An 18,652-nucleotide genomic window follows, 5' to 3' on the forward strand; every position below is an offset into this window, starting at 1 on the left:
GCTTTCAATAAACTCTCCTCTTTTTAAAACTCTTGCCTCTGCTGGGTCCGTGTTTCCATTCTTCGGTCTCACGAGACATGATCCCGACACTCACTCACTCACTCCAAAGTCCCCTACATCATTTGGGGACTCACAGAGACATATTCCTCCTTTATATGTGTCAACAAAAAACCTCCAGCCTAAGACAACGCTTATAAGATGAGTTTGAGCCAAACTGACGATAGTTGCTGGGAAGCAAAATCTCAACGGATTGAGAAAATGCTCCGTGAAATGGAGGTTTGCAGCTTATTTTATACATAGACTCAAAGGAGGAGGGTTGCATGAAATCCATTGGTGATAGATTAAGGGGGTGGGAGAAAGCAAAACCGGGAAATCTCTGGGATTAGATCAAAGTAAATTGGAGAGACCGGTACTTCTTTCACATAGGTGACACAGGATAGTTAATAGTTCTCACAGAGATGTTAATCAATGCACAAGAATAATAATGGGGGTTCTATACTTTCCTGCTCTGGTCTGGAAAAAGCCGATTACTGACATTCCAAGGATTTCATCTCTGGTGCAAAAAGACAATAGACAGGCCCACTTACAGGCACAGATTAACTTTATGAAGGAAGCTAAAGATGTGACTTCCCACCATGTCCCACTTAGTTATGAAGTTTTTTATGCTCACGCCATGTTATGTGGTTATTGTCAGTCTTCTGAGCTTGTCAGGTTTAATATGTGGCCCCTTTTCCATCCACACAAGCAAGGAGGGCCTGCTTCTCCAGTTAGCCTGTCTGCAAATGGGATTCATCTCACCCTTAGTGATGGTGACAGCAGTGCCAAACTATGGAAAAGTCAGTGACACCAGGGCCCCAAACCCTCAGAGGGAACAAGTGCCTATCTGCCTCTAAATAATGACTTCCTATGATTCAGGAAATGAGCTGCTGAGTGCTGATACAAAGGGGCCATGTACTGAACCTGACATGCTCAGGGGAGGCCCCACAAACTCAGAGGCCAACTCACCGATAGCTTGTTCCCCAAACACCATCTCTATGTGCTGTGAATGTTAATTATTAACCATGTCAACGAAAAAACATCCAGCCTAAGAGAAAACTTATTAAGAGTCTGTTTGAGCCAAACTGAAATAATTGCCGGGAAGCAAAGTCTTAATGGATTGAGAAAATGCTGCGGAAAATGGCTGTTTTCCAAATTATTTTACACATCAAAGGAGGAAGTTTACATGAAATAAAGCAAAGCAGGGAAATCTCTGGGATTGGATAAAAAGTAAAATGGAGAGACACACACTTTTTTTACATTGGTGGGTACAGAATAATAGTATTTTACAGCACATAGAGATAATATTTGGGGAACAAGATAACAATGAGGGATTTTGCAGTTTACTACTCTGGTGTGGTGGGTTGTACCCCCTGGGGGTTCTGGAAAAAGGGATTCCTCTGATATTGCAAGGGTATGTTATCTTAGATGCAAAATGACAACAGTCTCACTTAAGGTAAAGATTGACCTTTGTCAAGGAAGCTACAGGTCAAAGATGTGACTTTCCACCATGGTCCACCTTAGTTAGGAATTTTATGTTCACGCCATCCTATGTGGTTATCTTCAGTCTCGAGCTTGTCAGGTTTAACATGTGGCCCCTTTTCTGTCCAAAACTGTCATGGACTCGCCCATATAAAAGAAATATGTCTCTCTGTTATACACAACCCCAGGTATTTCCCCGCTTTGCTTTCTCCCATGCCCTTAACCTCCTACCAATGGATTCCATGTAACCCTCCTTACGGCTTCTTTGATTCTAATGTATAAAATAAATTCCAAAACTGCCATTCTATAGGGCATTTTCTCAATCCGTTGAAATTTTGCTTCCCTGCGACTGTCATCAGTTGGGCTCAAACAAACTCATTTAAATTCTCTGCACGCCCTGGCTCCCCCACCCTCACAACACCCCACCTCTTGCTTCAGTTTTTTCATCTCCTACTTCCTCTTTTCTTTTTTCATTGACATTTAATTTTTCAGGTAGCAAAGGAACTTGTTAAAAAACAAATTTGAAGACCTAATTGATTTGTTAAATGATTCATGAATGGGCAGCATCCCATCTAGCAACTAGAGGGGCACTCTCAGGGGTTGTACCAAATGGAAGGTTTCTATAGGAAGCAGGGTGGGGCAAGAGAGCTATTGACAAAGAAAAGGATGTTTTCTGAGCAAGGATGTATTTTCTTTAGGGGAGGAGAACAGGAAGGGTTTTTATCATACAAGATTGCCTTTTTTTCCATTGAGGGGAACTGGGAAGGAGAAGGTCCACGTGACAGATTACCTTACTGGTGTTAACAGGAAAATTCAAGACTGGTTGGTTAAGATTATGTTTCTGGGAAAGGTTGAAACTGCGATGATATCAGGTAGTAAATCTAAGTTTGATATCCTAGGCTCTTAGCAGGAGTGCCACCATCTTGGGCTACGGTTTTCTCTTTGACATTGAGCCACAGAGAGGTCAAACTCCTGGGGAGGGGAGGGTGGCGGGCACACAGCCGCCAAGAGGCAAAGCAGGGGTTGGAACTCCTCCGCCTTTTAATCCACCCCTCTTGTTAACTTTGTACTTAGTGCTCCGCACTGGGGTCGCCTCTGGAATCTCAGTAGTTTCTAGCGTTTAGTCTTGGGGGCCGCTTGTATGAGCGTGGGTATCCTAGGACCCCAGCAGAACGACCCCACAAAGGGTGGTGCTCGACCTGGGACTCCACCTCCCAGCATCCCGCGCGGTGATGTTTGGCAGTTGCCCTGGAGATCCGGAAAGGCATCACCTTCCAGCGCGGAGAGCTGTAGGAAACTACGCTTCCCAGAAGGCGCTGCGCGTACGTCGCGCGCACATTGGGCCAATGAGGGTGACGGGGCCGGACTTCCGGCGTCCGGCACTGTCACTTTGCTGCCCGGCGTCGGACCACACCGGTGTTGGGGGCCGAGCGCCGCTGGTCGGGCCCGGTTTCCAAGAGGTCTGGAAACCCGAGGCACAGGCAAGAGGAAGGCGTGGGCGCAGGGCCCGCTTCGCGCGCCGACGGCTCCGCCCCCCAGCCCCAGCCTGGGTTTCTCCGGGGGTAGTGTGGGCGGCCCCGTGGGGCCTTCGGGCTGTTCCCGGAGCCACGTGCTCTTTGGCCCCTGTGCGGCTCTGGAGGCGGCGACCTGGGCGTCTGCTGCTTTGACGGACCAGGAGACTGAGGCCAGGAGCCGGGGCGTCTGGGTCGGCCGCCTCAACTGCAGGTTTCGATGTCTGCAGCGGCACAGGTTAGTAGAACCTCGGACCCCTCACCCGCCGGGACCACACCTCCATGGACCTAAGACCCGACTGAGGGAGGGACTTCACCTGGACGTCTTGTCTCTTGATTCGCTTTAGGCCCCGGTGTCCATGCCACTGGGGCATTCACGTGTGGAATTCCCCACTACTGGCAGCGAAGGGGGTGAGGTGTGGAAGTTCCAAAGGAAGGATCCCGCACGTAACAGAAGTTGGGAGGGGTGACAGCCTAGGTGCTTCCGCAACTGAGCTTCTCAACGTGGAGCTCGGGCGAGAAGATAGGTATGTCTGAAAGTCAAGCGGAGGAGTTGAGACTATCCCGAGAGCTCAGGAAGCCATGTAAGATTTTGACCTGAAGGAGGACATGCTTTAAATTAGGATTTTTAAAGTATCCCACCGTTTGCCGAGTGGAGAAGAGGCGCAGAGGAGGCGGGTGGTGTGCAGGGAGGAAGCACGTGGACCATATTAGTTCAGTGGAGACAGGAAAGTGGTTGAATTCTGGATAGATCTGCTGATCATCAGATGCGGGGTATGAGTGAATGACCGTCAAGTTTTTTAGTCTGAACACCAGAAGGATGGAGCTGCTGTAGACAAAATAATAAGTTTAAAGGGAAAGCAGGTTTCAGGGGAAAATAAGGAAGAGTCTGCCATGTCCTAGAGTGGAGGCTTCAGGTGGACCTGGAATTGTAGATATCCAAAGACAGAGTCCTAGTATCCTGAGCCGAGGCAGGACCTGGGAATCAAAAGTAGGAGGGGATTTCACGGACTCAGCAAGGGATGGGCAGTTAGTGCTCTAGGGAGATCAAGAGATGCTGGCAGTCCCTGGGGCACTTGGGAAGTCTGGCAGGTGGCTGAAGTAAGGGAAGGTGGCAGCCCAGGGAGGAGGAAATGGAGGGAACTGGCTCCTGTGTGCCCACGCGATCGTTGGGGCCACCACTGTGGAGACTGGTGGGAATCAGCCAGTCCTTCAGGCTGGGGCAGCAGCCTTAAAAGGTCAGGCATATTCAGCAGGGGCATCTAAGGCTCAGATAAGTGAGGGAAGTTGCATCTGCAGAGCCCTGGGGATGGAAGGTGAACGTCTGAGGGACATCAGGGAGGTATCATTGGGACAGGAATTTCGGTCCTGGGTCACTTGGCCGTAGCTTAGATTATGTCCATCTTCCCCTGCCCACTGTTATAGGGCCTGATGGTCTTTGAAGATGTGGCCGTGTACTTCTCCCGGGAAGAGTGGGGGCTCTTGGATGCTGCCCAGAGGGCCTTGTACCACCACGTGATGCTGGAGAACTTTGCACTCGTGGCCTCTCTGGGTAAGGCCCTGGGTCCTCCATGGGAAAGCTCAGTTGTTGCCAGGTTGGTCCAGCAGCACTAACCCCTTACCTCCTGGCGGCCTGTGAACAGCTCCATACCCAGTGGCTGAGTGTCCCTGTCTGGCTGTGGCACCAGACTGTACTGTGCCTGGGCTCAGTACCCTTCCTTGGGCACTGCCAACACATTCCTCCTCACAGGCACCACTGAGTTGTTCTTATGAGTCCTGACTTATGGTGCAACCTGTGGGTTTTCTTGGTTGCACAGATGACACTGTCTGTGTCCCATGAAGCCCTGACTCCGACCATCTGTTGGGCAGTTGGTTGTTTTGAGCTGCGGCTGGCCCCTCACTTGGTTGTCTCTCACAGGACTCTCTGCCTCCCGACCCCGTGTAGTCATCCAGCTTGAGCGTGGTGAGGAACCCTGGGTCCTCAGTGGGACAGATGTGACCCTGGCTAGGAACAACCAGAGGAGGCCCAGCCCTGGTGAGTGGGTCAACCTATGGCCAAGCTTCTGTCCCCTCTCCCCACCCTCCTGGACATGCTCCTCTCCTGCCTTCCACCCGATTTCCTTCTGTTCTCCTTCCACCATCAGCCTCTCCTGAAGGCTCCAGCCTTGGCTTTCCTCAGGGGAAGCTCCAAGAGCACCCCCCAGGCCGTGCTGAGACCTCTCAGAATCCCACCATAAGCCAGGGTGTGTGGCGTCAAAGCCTCCCTGTCCTACCTCACCACCTCATCTGCGACGCCATTCCTTGATTCATTCATGTGTTCATACCATTCCTGTTTCCGGCACTGGGGGCACAGCCTTGATCAGGACGCTCCTGGTCCTGCCTTCGAGGGGTTGACCGCGCTAGGGGAGAGGCAGTCAGTGAACAGTTTGTGAGTAAAACTATCGCATCGGGGAGCCATCAGTGTAAGGAACAAAAGGAGGCTGGGGTATCCCTCAGACAAGTGAGCTACATACAGGAAAGGTCTCTGGCTCCTCTTCTCCCCAGCTTCCACACCCAGACCTTAGGGTCCCCTTGCCCACCCACGCGGTCTGCCCTGGTCACCCTCTCCTGGTGAGGATGACCCCCAGGCATCCACTGTTTCTGTGCCTTCAGGTTCCCAGCATCTGGCAGAGGACAGAGATGTTTCTGGAGAAGCAGTGTGGCCAAGAACCTTCCAGAACACCAGGGTCCCTCCCACCACTGCTGTCAGTGTGCGTGGGAAATGCCTGGGGAGTCGGCGGGCCACCTCCTCATCCCGGGAGAGAAAACCCACGGGGGTCTCCGTGATCTATTGGGAAAGGCTCCTCCTAGGCCCTGGCAGTGGTGAGGCCAGTGTCAGTCTGCGGCTGACTTCCCCGCTGAGAGCTACCACGGGCAGCCCAATCACGGAGAAAGCCCGCACAGACCACCTGGAGCCAGGCAAGCAGCCCAGGGCGCCCGAGCGGCAGAAGCCGTCCCCGCGGGAGGCCCCGGGGAGAACCTTCCCGAGCGACCCTGTTCTCGAAGCCAGTCACTCTCGGGGGGGTCGAGGAGTGCGGGTGGTGTGGCACGAGCCTCAGAGACTCCCCGCCGGCCAGGAGCCCCCGACCTGGGATGAGCTGGGCGAGGCCCTCCACACCGGCCCCGGCCTCCTCCCAGGAGAGAAGACCTTCGAGTGCAGGGCGTGCAACAAAGTCTTCGTGAAGAGCTCCGACCTGCTCAAGCACTTGCGCACGCACACCGGGGAGCGGCCCTACGAGTGCGGGCAGTGCGGCAAGGCCTTCAGCCAGACATCGCACCTGACGCAGCACCAGCGCATCCACAGCGGTGAGACGCCCTACGCGTGCACGGCCTGCGGCAAGGCCTTCCGGCACAGCTCTTCGCTTGTGAGACACCAGCGCATCCACACGGCTGAGAAGGCCTTCCGTTGCGGCGAGTGTGGCAAGGCCTTCAGCCACGGCTCCAACCTCAGCCAGCACCGCAAGATCCATGCGGGCGGGCGGCCCTATGCCTGCGCGCGGTGCGGCCGCCGCTTCTGCCGCAACTCGCACCTGATTCAGCACGAGCGCACGCACACAGGCGAGAAGCCGTATGCCTGCGCGCTCTGTGGGGCCGCCTTCAGCCAGGGCTCCTCACTCTTTAAGCACCAGCGCGTGCACACGGGCGAGAAGCCCTTCACTTGCGCGCAGTGCGGCCGCGCCTTCAGCCACAGCTCCAACCTCACGCAGCATCAGCTGTTGCACACGGGAGAGCGGCCCTTCCGCTGCGGGGACTGCGGCAAGGCCTTCGCCAAGGGTGCCGTGCTGCTCAGCCACCGGCGCATCCACACAGGTGAGAAGCCGTTCGTGTGCGCACAGTGCGGCCGCGCCTTCCGCGAGCGCCCGGCTCTCTTCCACCACCAGAGGATCCACACGGGCGAGAAACCCATGCGGAGGCTCAGGGCCACGGCCGGCCTGAGCTCCCAGGCCAAGCCTCCGGAGGCACCCTCAGCTGGCACGCCTGGGAGGGAAGCCAGGCCCACTTCCAGCTCAGGCCCAGCCACCGTGCCGAAGCCAGCTGAGGCCTGAGGTCCCAGCTCCCCTGTTTCCGATCTCTCCTGAGTCCTTTCCACAGCTAACGGGCCGTGTCCTTTGAAAATCCACACTCTGGAGAAGCTCTGTGCGCACTCTGCAATTCCATCTGTATGTGGTGACAGGATTTGCCACTTCAGCCACAGCTGACTCCATCCCCAAGAGGTCAGGCTGCGGAAAGGTCAGGAGGAGGGAGATGGAGGCTGGGACTTTGGTGAGGCTGAAACATTGCAGAGCCAGTGGCAGGACAGCAGGGCGGCGCCACTGCTCTCATGTCGTGACTGAACACTAAGAGGAGGGCAGTGCCGGGATGGAGTGGAGGCAGGCCGAGAAATTTTTTACACATTCAGGATATTACCCCCAGGTCTGGATTCATCCAAGGCTTCCTGGGAGCTGGCCCAGTGGACGAGAGGTCATGTGGGGGGTTGGGTGCTGGCCCTGGGTAAATGGCTGGGCTCTGAGCCTCAGCTTCCTCCTCTGGGGGAAAGAAAGAGAAAAAAGGGATTTCATCCTACAGAGGGTATTTGCCATACCCTGACAGACAGGCTCTTGATAAGGCCAACATGTGCCAAGTGCCAGCCCCTGTGAGGTGGCTGCTGTGGCTGGTATCCCCACTTCTCGTAGGAGGAAACTGAGGCACAGAGGCACAGAGAAGGGGTGTGAATTGCACACAGTACAGCCAGGCCTGGCATCCAGACAACTTACCACTGCACACCTACGCTCTAATCAGCTCGCTGTGAGGGCTGAGTGAGGCCTGGCCTGGCTCCCTGAGCATGGCTGACCCATAGGAGGTGGAGGTCCGCAGGGGAAAGACAGATGGAGAATGATGGCTCCCTAACCACAGTCGTTCCAATTCTCATCCAAGCCTCAGCATTTCCATGTCCTATTACCAAAGTCAACTTGATAGGAGCCTTTACACCCCACTGTCCTGACAGGAGGTGACTGAAGTGACAGGTTCAGAGGACACAAGATAGGGCTGCTCATTTCTGCAGGGCCCAGGGGCCACATGCCTACCTGTTCTCTGCCCATATGAGGTGCCCTCCTGAGATCCCCGCTCAGTGTGACACCTCCACACAGCGGGAACACTGAGGTAGACAGGTGCGTGGGTGCCCAGTTTACTTCCTGTGGCCCTTAGCAGACTGAGGCCCATTTTGACTTTGGCCTCATGTCTAGGGAAGTTAATGGTCTTTTTACTGGGAAAAAAAAGACGAAGTTACAACTTGGAACGGGCATATATTGTAAATTCTTGCACAGCGCTGTGGAATTCCACAGCTTCAGCCTCCCTTCCCACCCGAGTCCAGAGAGGCTCCCTGATAAAGGTTTCTTTTTAAAAACGTGTGAATGGTAACAGCCTGATTTCACCCTAGCACAGTGCAGACGTGCCCTCAGGGCATATCATTGTCACAGAGCTGTGGGGACTTGGCTTCAACCTGGGTCCCTTTGAGAAGCCACAGGGAAGAGATGCAGCCTGTCTGTGGCCCTGAGGGGTTGGGATACCTGTGTCCCCTTGGCAGCCAGAGGTGGGTGAGGGGCCGCAGGAGACCTGGGTAGGTCTAGTAGGAGTTGGGCCTTTGTGGATTCAAGCTGTGGAATCTGAGTCAGGGGCCATCACAACCAAGACCTCACAGCCATCTGCCATACAGAGTGAGCACAGACATGATCTCCCTACTCCCCCACCTTCCAGCAGGACCTATCTTCCCCAGGAACCTCACAAGTTCCTACAAGGAGGGCAGACTTGGAGGTATGGAGAGGAGTCATGCAGGACCCAGCTCCCCAAGACCCTTCAAGGGCAGGTCCTCCGAGCCAGGCCTCCTGGTACCCTGTGGGCCCTTGAGCCATAGTCCGCCCTTCCTGGACTCATCCTCTCTGCTCTGCTCTGGTCGACACCCTCACCTTTCCGCAGGCTGTCTTCCATGGGGCAGCCTTGAACATGTCACATCCACCTCAGTCTGCACAGCTGTGTAATGCAGACACCCTCACCCTGCTGAGGACTTTTCTGGGGACCCATAGGATTCAGGAACAAAAACATCTGTCAAACTGCAAGTGGGTACCCAGAATCACATGCAACCTTTTCTGCACTTGGGACACACATGGGAGCCCAGTTTCCACCCTGAGCCCTCCAGACCACTCATGCTGGGCCTGATGCCCTTTCCTGTCTACTGACCAGCCGCCTCCTGTTTTCCTTGAGCTCCTCTTGGGTAAGGCCCTGGTTCTCTGTTCTTCCACCAATCCACCCCTCCCAATATCCAGGACTGGTCAGTGGCCTCCACCCTGTTCCTGTGGGAACAGCAACCATAAGCACCTTCCTTCACCCATGTCTTGAGCACCCAACTTCCCCCTAAGTTACTTTCCCCCAAACCTCTGTGGTATGTTGGGCCCTGTACTGCCAGACTGGCTGTTCTTAACCCTGAACAAGCTGTGAGTGTAAGTGTCCCTGGGCTTTCTGGGTCAAGATGGTGAACTGAATACATGCTTCTCACTTGGTTCAGAAGCCCACTGAAACCAGAGTTTAAAACACATCCTGTGGGTTGATGAGGAGAATGGTGAAAGAGGAGGCAGTTACAATGGTATTTTGAACCCAGGTGGGGATGCAAGAGCTGTTACTGACTTATGGCAATTCAGATAATGAGTTGCTACTGGACGAAGTAGACGGAAGTACCACCAGCCTTATGCTGCAGAACTTCAGAAAGCTTGAAAATCAGCCACCTCCCGGGAGGGGAGACCTAAAATATGACGGGTGGGAGAATACTGGAGAAAGCTGTAAGAGCTTCAGCTCTATCTACATGGTGGATGGTGGGAGAGTCATTTCTGGGGAACCCACACAGTCCAGAGAAAAGACCTAAGCCCCCACAAAACAGCCCAATCCCATGACACACTCCTGGGAAGACTTGACAGGCCCTAGGCTGAGAGCTTCCAATCATGGCAAGCTGGCTTGCTCTTGGCAAGCTGGCAGTCAGGGATTCCTAGGTATCAGAAAGAACCATGACAAACAGTTGCAATTTATGATTGAATATACAAGTCACAGTTCAGCCACCTTTGCTTCCACCTGATGTATGGAAGCAAAACTGGCCCAGTCCCAGTCAGATTTTGATAACATTGCCTGTTGAGATAAACTAAAAGGTCACCTTACTGGTTCTGGCTACCCAATTAAGTAAAAGGTTCAGCATGTCCCAAAAGCCTGGACAAAAACTTCCATCCTTCACTTTGCAGTACAATACTGATATCTGAAGATATGTCAGACTAGGTATAAATCATGGGACAGTTTTCTCATCAGTAAATGGGTGCCCACTAGGGGCAGGGCCCTCAGCGGAGATCGAATGAAGGACTCCAGCATCCTCCCTGGAGAAGGCCCATGGATCCGGCCGGCCTTCCCAGGTGAACCCCGCTTCTTCCTGGGACCACCCGGAGGTGAGTTTCTGCCGAACTATTAATAGTATATTACCCAGGCCGTCACTTCTGGCCTCCCGGGAGGGCAGGGCGACGCTCCTGCCGTTGCCTTTGAAACGTATGCAGGCGGGGACATACTTTAGCGGTTACCAAGGGGACAGATGAGCGACCAAAATGGAGCCTCAGGAAGAGCGCTGGAGGAGGAGCCTGGACGGAGTGCAAGCTCTGATTGGTCAACACATCATGCTCCTCACCTCGCTTACCAATAGGAACCAGGTGCGTTGTGCACATGCGCAGGATTCTAACGAACCGTCCAGCTCGGCAGTTGGTGAGTCCTAGGGCTCGGATGTAAAGGAAGAGCGGCCTCCAGTGAGGGGAGGGATCCCCCCCAAACTCTGTTCCTCTGCAGATTACAAGGAAGAGAGCACCTCAGTTATGAGAGGCCTCTGAAAGTGAGCATCCGCCGACAGGCTGCGCCTGTCTTTATTTGCTGAGGTTCATGGGAAACGTAGTCCGGAGCGGGGGTGGGGGCGGTGTCTTCGGAGCATGAGCTTGATTGGCCAGGACAATGAGCTGAAGGGCGGGGCGGGGCGCGCTGCCATTTACCGGAAGTGGCCTCCCAGCCCCGGCGCTGAGGCTGAGGTGAGCGTGGTCCCCGCTGGGCTGGGAGCGATTTCCATCACAAGGACCTGCTGGCTCCTGCTGCTTGCGCTCGGGAGCGCTCACCTACCTTCCGACATACCCTGCGTGCCCCACTCCAAACCTTTGCCTAGGACTTTCCTCCCACCCAGAGCGCCGTTCCGCCGCCTCCGAGAAGACTTCCTCCCTGTCTTCCATTTTTTTGGAGACCGACTCCCGGGATCAGGCCTAGTGGTGCCGGTCTGTCAGGTCCCCCAGCTGGGCGTTTCAGTCCAGACCCTCTTCAGGGCCAGGTCACAGGTGCCGGCTCACGACTCCACACAGCTCATGGTTTTGCTTTGCTTTAGCTTTTTATATGCACGGCGCAGATGGTATGGGTCATCCACAGCTCAGCTCGCTGTGGTCAGCAGGCTCGGAGTCCACAGCAGCCGCTGCCTCAACCTAGGGTGCAGATGTGCCCCGTCCGTGTAGGCAGCCCCTCAGTGTGCCCACTTCAGTCAACATGTCTCCCTATAGCCCAGCCTGGTCCCACAACAACCGTTGCCCCTTCCCACCCTGGATCACCGCCTCCCTGGCTTCAAGTCCCCCAGCCTCCTGTGGACTGACTACTTCCCTTCCTCCTCTGCTGGGCACTATCCCCTGGCTCTTCAGCCTGACCTTGGAAACCTGTGATGACTCCCTGTGACTACATGTAAACCATCATCTCCCAGCAGTCCTCTGTTCTACCCAAATGTTGGCATTTCCCTTGACTCTCCATTGGACAACCTGCTTCCAAGCACTTGTCCATAAGGCTTCCTTCTGTTCTCAGTCCCCGACGACAGCGAGCTCCTGTGGCCCCTCTTTCCATGAAGCATCCCTCCCAGGCTCGTCTCTGTCCTGACCTCAGCCGCCAGGCTGGGCCTGTCTGCAGGTGTCCTCCTTGGCCAGATGGTAGCCTCTTGGCTAGCATCCTGACCCCTCCTTTTCTGCAGGTCTCTCAGGCACCAAGAAGTCTTCCAGCACAGCAATGCTATCCTCACTGGGCCCCCCATGCCTGCCCTCCGTGGACCCCACAGCCACCCTGGAGGAGATCGATGCAGCTCGCCTGCGCTTCCGGGGGTTCTGCTACCAGGAGGCAGCAGGTCCCCGCGAGGCCCTGGCCCAGCTGCGCGAGCTGTGCCGCCAGTGGCTGCAGCCCGAGGTGCACACCAAGGAGCAGATGCTGGAGCTGCTGGTGCTGGAGCAGTTCCTGGGCGCGCTGCCCCCGGAGATCCAAGCCTGGGTGCGGGGGCAGTGGCCAGGCAGCCCTGAGGAGGCTGCAGCCCTGGTCGAGGGGCTGCAGCATGACCCTGGGCAGCTGCTGAGCTGGGTGAGTATAGCCAGTTTTGGCTTGTTGGAGGGGCAGAGCAAGACGAGAGCTCCTGTGACTTGCCTCTCCCCTTCAGATCACAGCCCATGTCCTGAAGCAAGCAGTGCTCGCTGTAGCACAGAAGACAGAGGAGTCCTTGGGGAGCCCCCACCCTTCAAGGATAGTGAAGCCCCTCAGGGCAGCCTCTGGGGAGGGACCACAGGATGCCCAGATCGAGGGGTCTGCCCAGCTCAGTTGCAGCGTGAAAGAGGAGCCTGATGCTGATGGGCAGGAGATGGGTGAGAGTGGGGCCACATTAGTCTGAGCTTCTGGCGGGAGTGTGGGCATCCTCAGCTGGGTTGGGGACCCAGGAGGGACCACAGACTGCAGAGCTGGGTCCCTGGGAGGCAGGAGGAAAGGACTAGCTGGTTGCATGCCATGTGACTGGCACACACAGTGGCCTCCTGCCTGCTGGCAAAGGAAGGCCAGGGCTGTAGTACCAGTCCTCATCTGCCCTGGCTCACCTGGGGAGCCCCTGACCCCCGTCTGCCTCACTTCCTAGCACCCTCCAGTCCCCCAAATCAAGCCCAGTCCCGCGAGGGGCCCCTTGGACACCGGGCACCAGACTCCGAGTCCTTCCACCCACCCAGGATTCAGGTGAGCAGCCCCAGGTGAAGGTGCAGGCAACAGTGGGAGGACAGTGTCCTTGGTGACCACTCCACTCTGCCAGTTTTCCAGGCTCCTTGGTCAGCGGTTCTTGTGCTGTTTGCTGCCCAGAGTGGAGTTGGTATCTGGGTGCCCTGCAGGACCTACGGGACAGAGGGACAGTCTGGTAGTCTCCAGTTGGGAAGGTTTTTAGAAATTTGGTTTAGAGTGACTGGAACCAAAGTGAGGGGTGGCTTCCTCACTTGGAGAGATGTCAGTCAGGGGGTTGCAGCTCTCAGCAGTCTTGAGCTGGCACCCTCGTGTGCAGTTGGGGAGGGGACAAGATGCCCAACCTTGGCAGGAAAGCCTGAGCATCACGTAGCTGTCCGGCCTCCCTAGTACACCTGACATCGGAATGGAGAGGCTCTTCCTTGGAAATGCCAACAGCCACCTCTCCAGCTGGGTGGAAGCTCAGCTGAGGGCCCTGCTACCTGAGTGGGTGGCACGGATCCTGTCCTCTCCCAGCAACCTTGCTCCTAAGCCACTCCCCTCTGCTCATCCCAGCCAAAGAGCTGGTTGAGATGTGTTTGGTGCCTGAGAAGTGGCACAGCAGGAAACAGGCAGGTGACAGAGACACCCTCCACAGTCTCTTCACTTCCAGCCAGCATCACCCTGGCTGTGAGTCAGTGTGATTGCCGCCTCCCTGCCCCTAACTTTTGTGGCTTGTCTGTCAGGACTATTTTTCCCAACCCAGCAAAGCCCCACCTAGATGATGGGAATTCTGGGAGGAGAGGAGGGAAGACCTCTCCCCAGAAAGCCTGCAGAGCTCACCCTCTGGCAACAGGCAGGACCCAGCCCACCACCCCCACCCTGTCCACATACATCATCTGGGACCGGTGGGCGTGTGGGGGGGCCAGCATCTCCTAACACAGGTGCCCACATCCGGGAATGCTGGCGGCCCTCCACAGCTCCCCAAGAAGTGTCTGTTAGGAGAGGGGGCTGGGGCCCGGAGGCCCCTGGCCCTTTGCTTTCCGTGCAGCAGACCGCCCAAGGCACGGGAGTGGGAACAGCCACATTTGTCGCTGCCACTCCCAAAACCCAGGAGGCCTCAGCTCAGCCTGTCCGCCCAGAACGTTGGGTGGGGGCAGCTGAGGAGGACGGGTACTGGCAGCCGCCAGGTTAGCTTCATGCCGTTCCCTCCTCACCCCGCTTTCCCAACACTCCACGATGCGGAGTGGAGGCCGGCAGTGATGGGCTGCGTCTCCGCAGGAGGAGTGGGGGCTACTGGATCCCTCGCAGAAGGAGCTGTACTGGGACGTGATGCTGGAGAAGTACGGCACGGTGGTCTCCCTGGGTGAGGACCGGCCTGCACCCACTGCTCCGTTGCCTACTTCCTGCTTTCCTTTGTGCGCGCCCGCCTTCTCTCTCCTTCCCGAGGGGAGCCCATGTTACCCGCCAGAGCCCCCACCCTCTCCCTCTTTTGCGCCAGACTTTCACCTGCCCCTGAGCCGGGAGTGGCGCCTGACTGCCCCTCACCCCAACAGGTTTACCGCCCCCCAGGCCGGATGCGCTGGCGGAGTCGGAGCCCCTGGCGCCGAAGGCAGGGACAGACAGCAAAGGAAGCCTCTGCCTGGGTGAGTGCTGCTCCATGTGACGCGGGTCACCCAGTTCTTGGGCGGGTGGGAGGTTGTGCTACGCATACACCGGGGAGAGGCGGGCCGACATTCTGGGGCCACTGGGTCGGCCGCCTCTCCTTCCCCCAGGAGGCGATAGCGAGAGCCACCGCGAGGGTCCGCCCAACTGCCCAGAGGCACCGCTGCCCTGGGAGGGCCCGTCTGAGACCGCAGCGTCCACCACACCTCCACGGGCGCTGAGCCCTGCGCTGAGCAAGCCCTACACGTGCGACCAGTGTGGCCGCGGCTTCGACTGGAAGTCGGTGTTCGTCATGCACCACCGGACACACGCGGGTGGGCAGGGTGCACAGGCCCTGGCGCTGGCCGTTGGAGACACTGAGAAACCTCCACAGGGCCCCCAGGAGCCAAGTTTGTCTCGCCACCATCGGCACACGACCCCGGGGCCCCAAGGCTACGTGTGCGAGGAGTGCGGGTGCAGCTTCAGCTGGAAGTCGCAGCTCGTCATCCACCGCAAGAGCCATACTGGCCAGCGGCGCCACTTCTGCAGTGACTGTGGCCACGGCTTCGACTGGAAGTCCCAGCTAGTCATTCACAGGAAGAGCCACAGGCCGGAGGCCCCATGAGTGGCTAGAGAAGGCAGCCTCGCCTTGGGGTCCTTGGAGTCCTTGGATGCAGCCCCTGGGCCTGGGCCTGGGCCTGGGTCTGGGAGAGGCAGCAGAGGTCACCAGAGTAAATTCGGAGGGTCCCTTGCCCCTGGCTGTCTACCCCCAAGGGCCACCTGGGTACAGGGAAAGAAGCTGCGCCTTACCCTCTTGCCTGCTTTCTGGAGTGAGGCCTGGGTTCGAATTCACCACTGAGCAAGCTTGGATACCCCTGCCGGTGACATGATGCAGGCTGACGACTCTCCCTACCACTGGGACCTCACTGGCCGCAGGTAGATTCTCAAAAACTTCCCCTTCCCACCCCTCCTGAAGCAGTGGGGTCCTCAGTCTCCGTTTGGAAGGTGCACAAGAGCATGGCCTGCTTCTATTTGCAGGCAGATGGAAAACTAATGCCCTTCCATGTGTGTTGTAGATTTTTAACAAATTCCACATCTATAATAGGGAAGTCTCTGCATAAGAATCCTGATTCCTGGTTTCTGCTGGTTAGAAGGTCAGCAATGCTGCTCCACCTGCCTGGCAGCCTGAGCCACAGAGCACCTACCCATGAGAAGGTCCACTGGCCCTGGCCCCTGGCCTACCTTGTTTCTGAGCTGCCCACACCACTCCCCCGGCCTCCTGTCCTTTGAGTTCTCACATCCCAAATTGAGTGGACACTAAGGGAAGTTCCTTTTCAAATATGGGTGGACAAGGGTGTTCTCCAAGAAAAAGGGCTACAAACAGATGTCACTTAGTCCATGTCCACATGCAGATCAGGGCTGCATCCCCACAGCCCACACTTTTGGTCAGTTGGTCACAAAACAGGAGAACAAAGGCTCAGCTGCCTAGTGTCCACAGAGGTCCGTCTGGATTCCTGCACAGTCATTTGGGATTTTAGTCAACGTACTGTACTACTTTCCTGTTGTTGTTCTAACAACTTGGTGGCTTGAGACAGCACAAATGTATTCTCTTATGGCTCTGAAATGAGTCTCACTGGGCTAAAATCAAGGTGTCACGGGTAGGTTCCTGGAGGTTCTAGGGGAGGATCTGTTCTATTGACTTTCCCAGCTTCTAAGAGAATGCTGCATTCTTTGGTTTCCTGCCCCTCCCGCCATCTGCAAAGTCAGCAGTGGTGGTGAAGGCTTTGTTATGCTGCCATCTCTCTGGCTCTCATACTTCTGCTTCCTCCTTATAAGGACCCTTGGAGTGGCATTTATGGCTCACCTAGCAATTCATGATAATCTCCCTATCTCAGGATCCTTAATCACATTTTGTCCGTTCCTGACCTGCACATCTGACTGATCTGCAAAATTGCTTTTCCGAGTGAGAGAACGTATTCACAGGTTCCAGTGATCAGGACCTGGATGTCTTTGGGGGCCGTTATTCAGCACCCTGCTCTGAAAATAAGGGGCATTTTTGTGGGGGATGGTTTTAGGAAACAGGTACACTCAAGAAGTCCTCTGCAGCCTGGGACACATGCCGGCGTGGCAGGTGGGTGGTGAGGGTAGCTGCTACCATGGCTACCCAGGTAAGGTGGGGGCTATCTGGGGGAATCACTTGGGCTGGGGGTGAGCTGCAGCCTGAAGCTAGGAGGGGGAAGTCTCTATTTGGGGGGGGGGGAGTGTTACCTCTTCCATCCACCATCTTCTGAGGACTTGTTGACCTGTTGCTCTCACACTGGGGCCTGGGGAAGCACTGACAGGCTGGAGATGGAGCTGGGGGCGTGATCTGATGGGTGAGCAGGAGGCTCACACTGGGGACATGGAAGAAGAGGATGATGGATCCCCTCGTCCCTGATGGTCCCAGGTGTCCCTGGAGAACCCCAGTGTCTCTGGTGGATCAAATCGTCCCTAGTGGACCTTAGAGGATCCCAGTGTCCCTTGAATCTGGTGGCCCTGGGTGACCACTAGTCCCTGGTGGATCCCCTTGTCCCTGGTAGATTCTGGCAGCACTTCTGGACCGTGAGGCCGCTCTCTACACATCCCAGAGGACTAGACATCCACTGGCCTCTGCCTACATCTTCCACAATGCTCTGGGTGGCACCTCCAGATCCTGTGGAGGCCCAGTCTAAATCACAGCAGCCTCACCATCTGCTGGCCTCTACCTACAGCTCCCACAATGCCCTGAGCCGCACTTACAGACCCTGATGGCCCTCCTGCATAGTCACTGAAGGCACAGTCAACGTTACAGAGGATTCTCCATCCACTGTCCTCTTCCTACAGCTCCCACAATGTTGCATGTGGCACCTACAGACTGACGGCATACCTCTACATGTCACTGGTGGTGGAGTCTACATGTTCACAGAGGCTTTGCCGTCCGCTGGCCACTGCCTACAGTTCCCACAGTGCTGCAGGTTGTACTTCTGGCCCATGATGGAGGGCCAGTGTATAGAGCATATAAAATACATATATAGATTGAGGTTTGCAAAACAAGTTATTAGTAGGGACAGGACTATAGCCACATATGTGTGAAACTGATGAGTGAAGTAAAAAACATGTTTTTGTGTGAAACTGAGCATAACAAAACTGAGTGATAAACACGTTCACCAAAACAACTTCTGGTTCTCACCTAAGAGGTAAACAAGTCCAGGAAAAGAGAATAAAAGCAGACCTCCAGAGCAATGCCATGAGCAGTCTGACTGGGCGCTCATCTAAGACCCTCTGTGAGGCTCTGAGGAAGACATTCCAAATGACCCTCCAGGACATTCGTCTGGGCGATCCCACAGAGTCCTCTGCGAGGTGCAAGCTACAATACTCCAGCATCCTCCAAAGTCCTTCCTTGCAAGACCAGCTCGCCTCAGACCCGTCCTGGGCCCAGTCGTCTCTCCCAGACCAGGGACCTTCTCCACCTCGATTGACTCTGGACTTGGGTTCGTTATTAAATTCTATTTTATCTTGCATAACCTGTGCTTGCCAGATCATTGGCCTCTGGAGGGACATTGGTTCCCAAATAAAGCTGTGTTATTCACTCTATCTGAACCTGTGTGCCTGGGACTTTGTTCCCCACTCACGTCACAAGTACCACGTAGGGATGTAGGGCCCTGCTGAGGGGTTAATGTCCCCTTGACTTTCAGGAAGAGACTGAAATGTGGCGACTGCCCTTCCAAAGCTAGAAACTGATGGCATAGTCGACGTCATAAAGGCCACAATATCCACTGGCCTCTGCCTACAGCTCCCACAATGCCCCAGGCAGCACTTCCAGCCTTTGAGATACTCCATGGAGGATTGGGCTATTGGGGCTGCCTCTTCTTTCTCTTTTGCCCTTC

The 18,652-nt window shown here is 55.7% G+C and overlaps 2 protein-coding genes across 7 annotated transcripts in view; both read left to right on the forward strand.

Moving 5' to 3' along the window:
* The window catches only part of LOC117034591 (zinc finger protein 324A), a 36,108-nt gene extending 28,402 nt beyond the window's left edge, over positions 1 to 7,706 (forward strand). For 2 of the 3 annotated variants that reach the window (XM_033127731.1, XM_033127732.1), the window contains 3 exons: positions 4,455 to 4,581; positions 4,948 to 5,064; positions 5,682 to 7,706. In XM_033127731.1, coding sequence (XP_032983622.1) covers positions 4,461 to 4,581; positions 4,948 to 5,064; positions 5,682 to 7,114 — 1,671 coding nt within the window. In that variant the 5' untranslated portion in view covers positions 4,455 to 4,460 and the 3' untranslated portion in view covers positions 7,115 to 7,706. Of the gene's footprint in view, positions 1 to 2,898; positions 3,268 to 4,454; positions 4,582 to 4,947; positions 5,065 to 5,681 lie in introns of those variants that run through there. The other variant, XM_033127730.1, reaches the window with a different exon arrangement.
* ZNF446 (zinc finger protein 446) lies at positions 7,700 to 18,359 on the forward strand. 4 transcript variants are annotated; one of them, XM_033127762.1, is made up of 7 exons: positions 7,700 to 10,832; positions 12,115 to 12,491; positions 12,568 to 12,769; positions 13,033 to 13,127; positions 14,385 to 14,469; positions 14,660 to 14,749; positions 14,879 to 18,359. In XM_033127762.1, exons 1-7 carry the CDS (start codon positions 10,679 to 10,681, stop codon positions 15,370 to 15,372), a joined length of 1,497 nt encoding a protein of 498 aa, XP_032983653.1. In that variant the 5' UTR covers positions 7,700 to 10,678; the 3' UTR covers positions 15,373 to 18,359. The 4 variants fall into 4 exon arrangements, with proteins under 4 accessions (XP_032983653.1, XP_032983654.1, XP_032983656.1 ...); XM_033127763.1 differs by having other exon boundaries at positions 10,821 to 10,956; XM_033127765.1 differs by lacking the exon at positions 7,700 to 10,832 and adding an exon at positions 11,120 to 11,146.
* The last annotated feature ends 293 nt before the right edge of the window (positions 18,360 to 18,652 follow it).

This window comes from Rhinolophus ferrumequinum, chromosome 15, assembly GCF_004115265.2.
Source record: "Rhinolophus ferrumequinum isolate MPI-CBG mRhiFer1 chromosome 15, mRhiFer1_v1.p, whole genome shotgun sequence".
Lineage (NCBI taxonomy): Eukaryota > Metazoa > Chordata > Mammalia > Chiroptera > Rhinolophidae > Rhinolophus > Rhinolophus ferrumequinum.

Coding starts and splice junctions, on each gene's coding strand:
- ZNF446 (XM_033127762.1), top strand. CDS start 10,679: ATGGAGCCTCAGGAAGAGCGCTGGAGGAGGAGCCTGGACGGAGTGCAA. Junction 12,492..12,567: donor CTGGGCAGCTGCTGAGCTGG/GTGAGTATAGCC, acceptor TCTCCCCTTCAG/ATCACAGCCCATGTCCTGAA. Junction 12,770..13,032: donor TGCTGATGGGCAGGAGATGG/GTGAGAGTGGGG, acceptor CTCACTTCCTAG/CACCCTCCAGTCCCCCAAAT.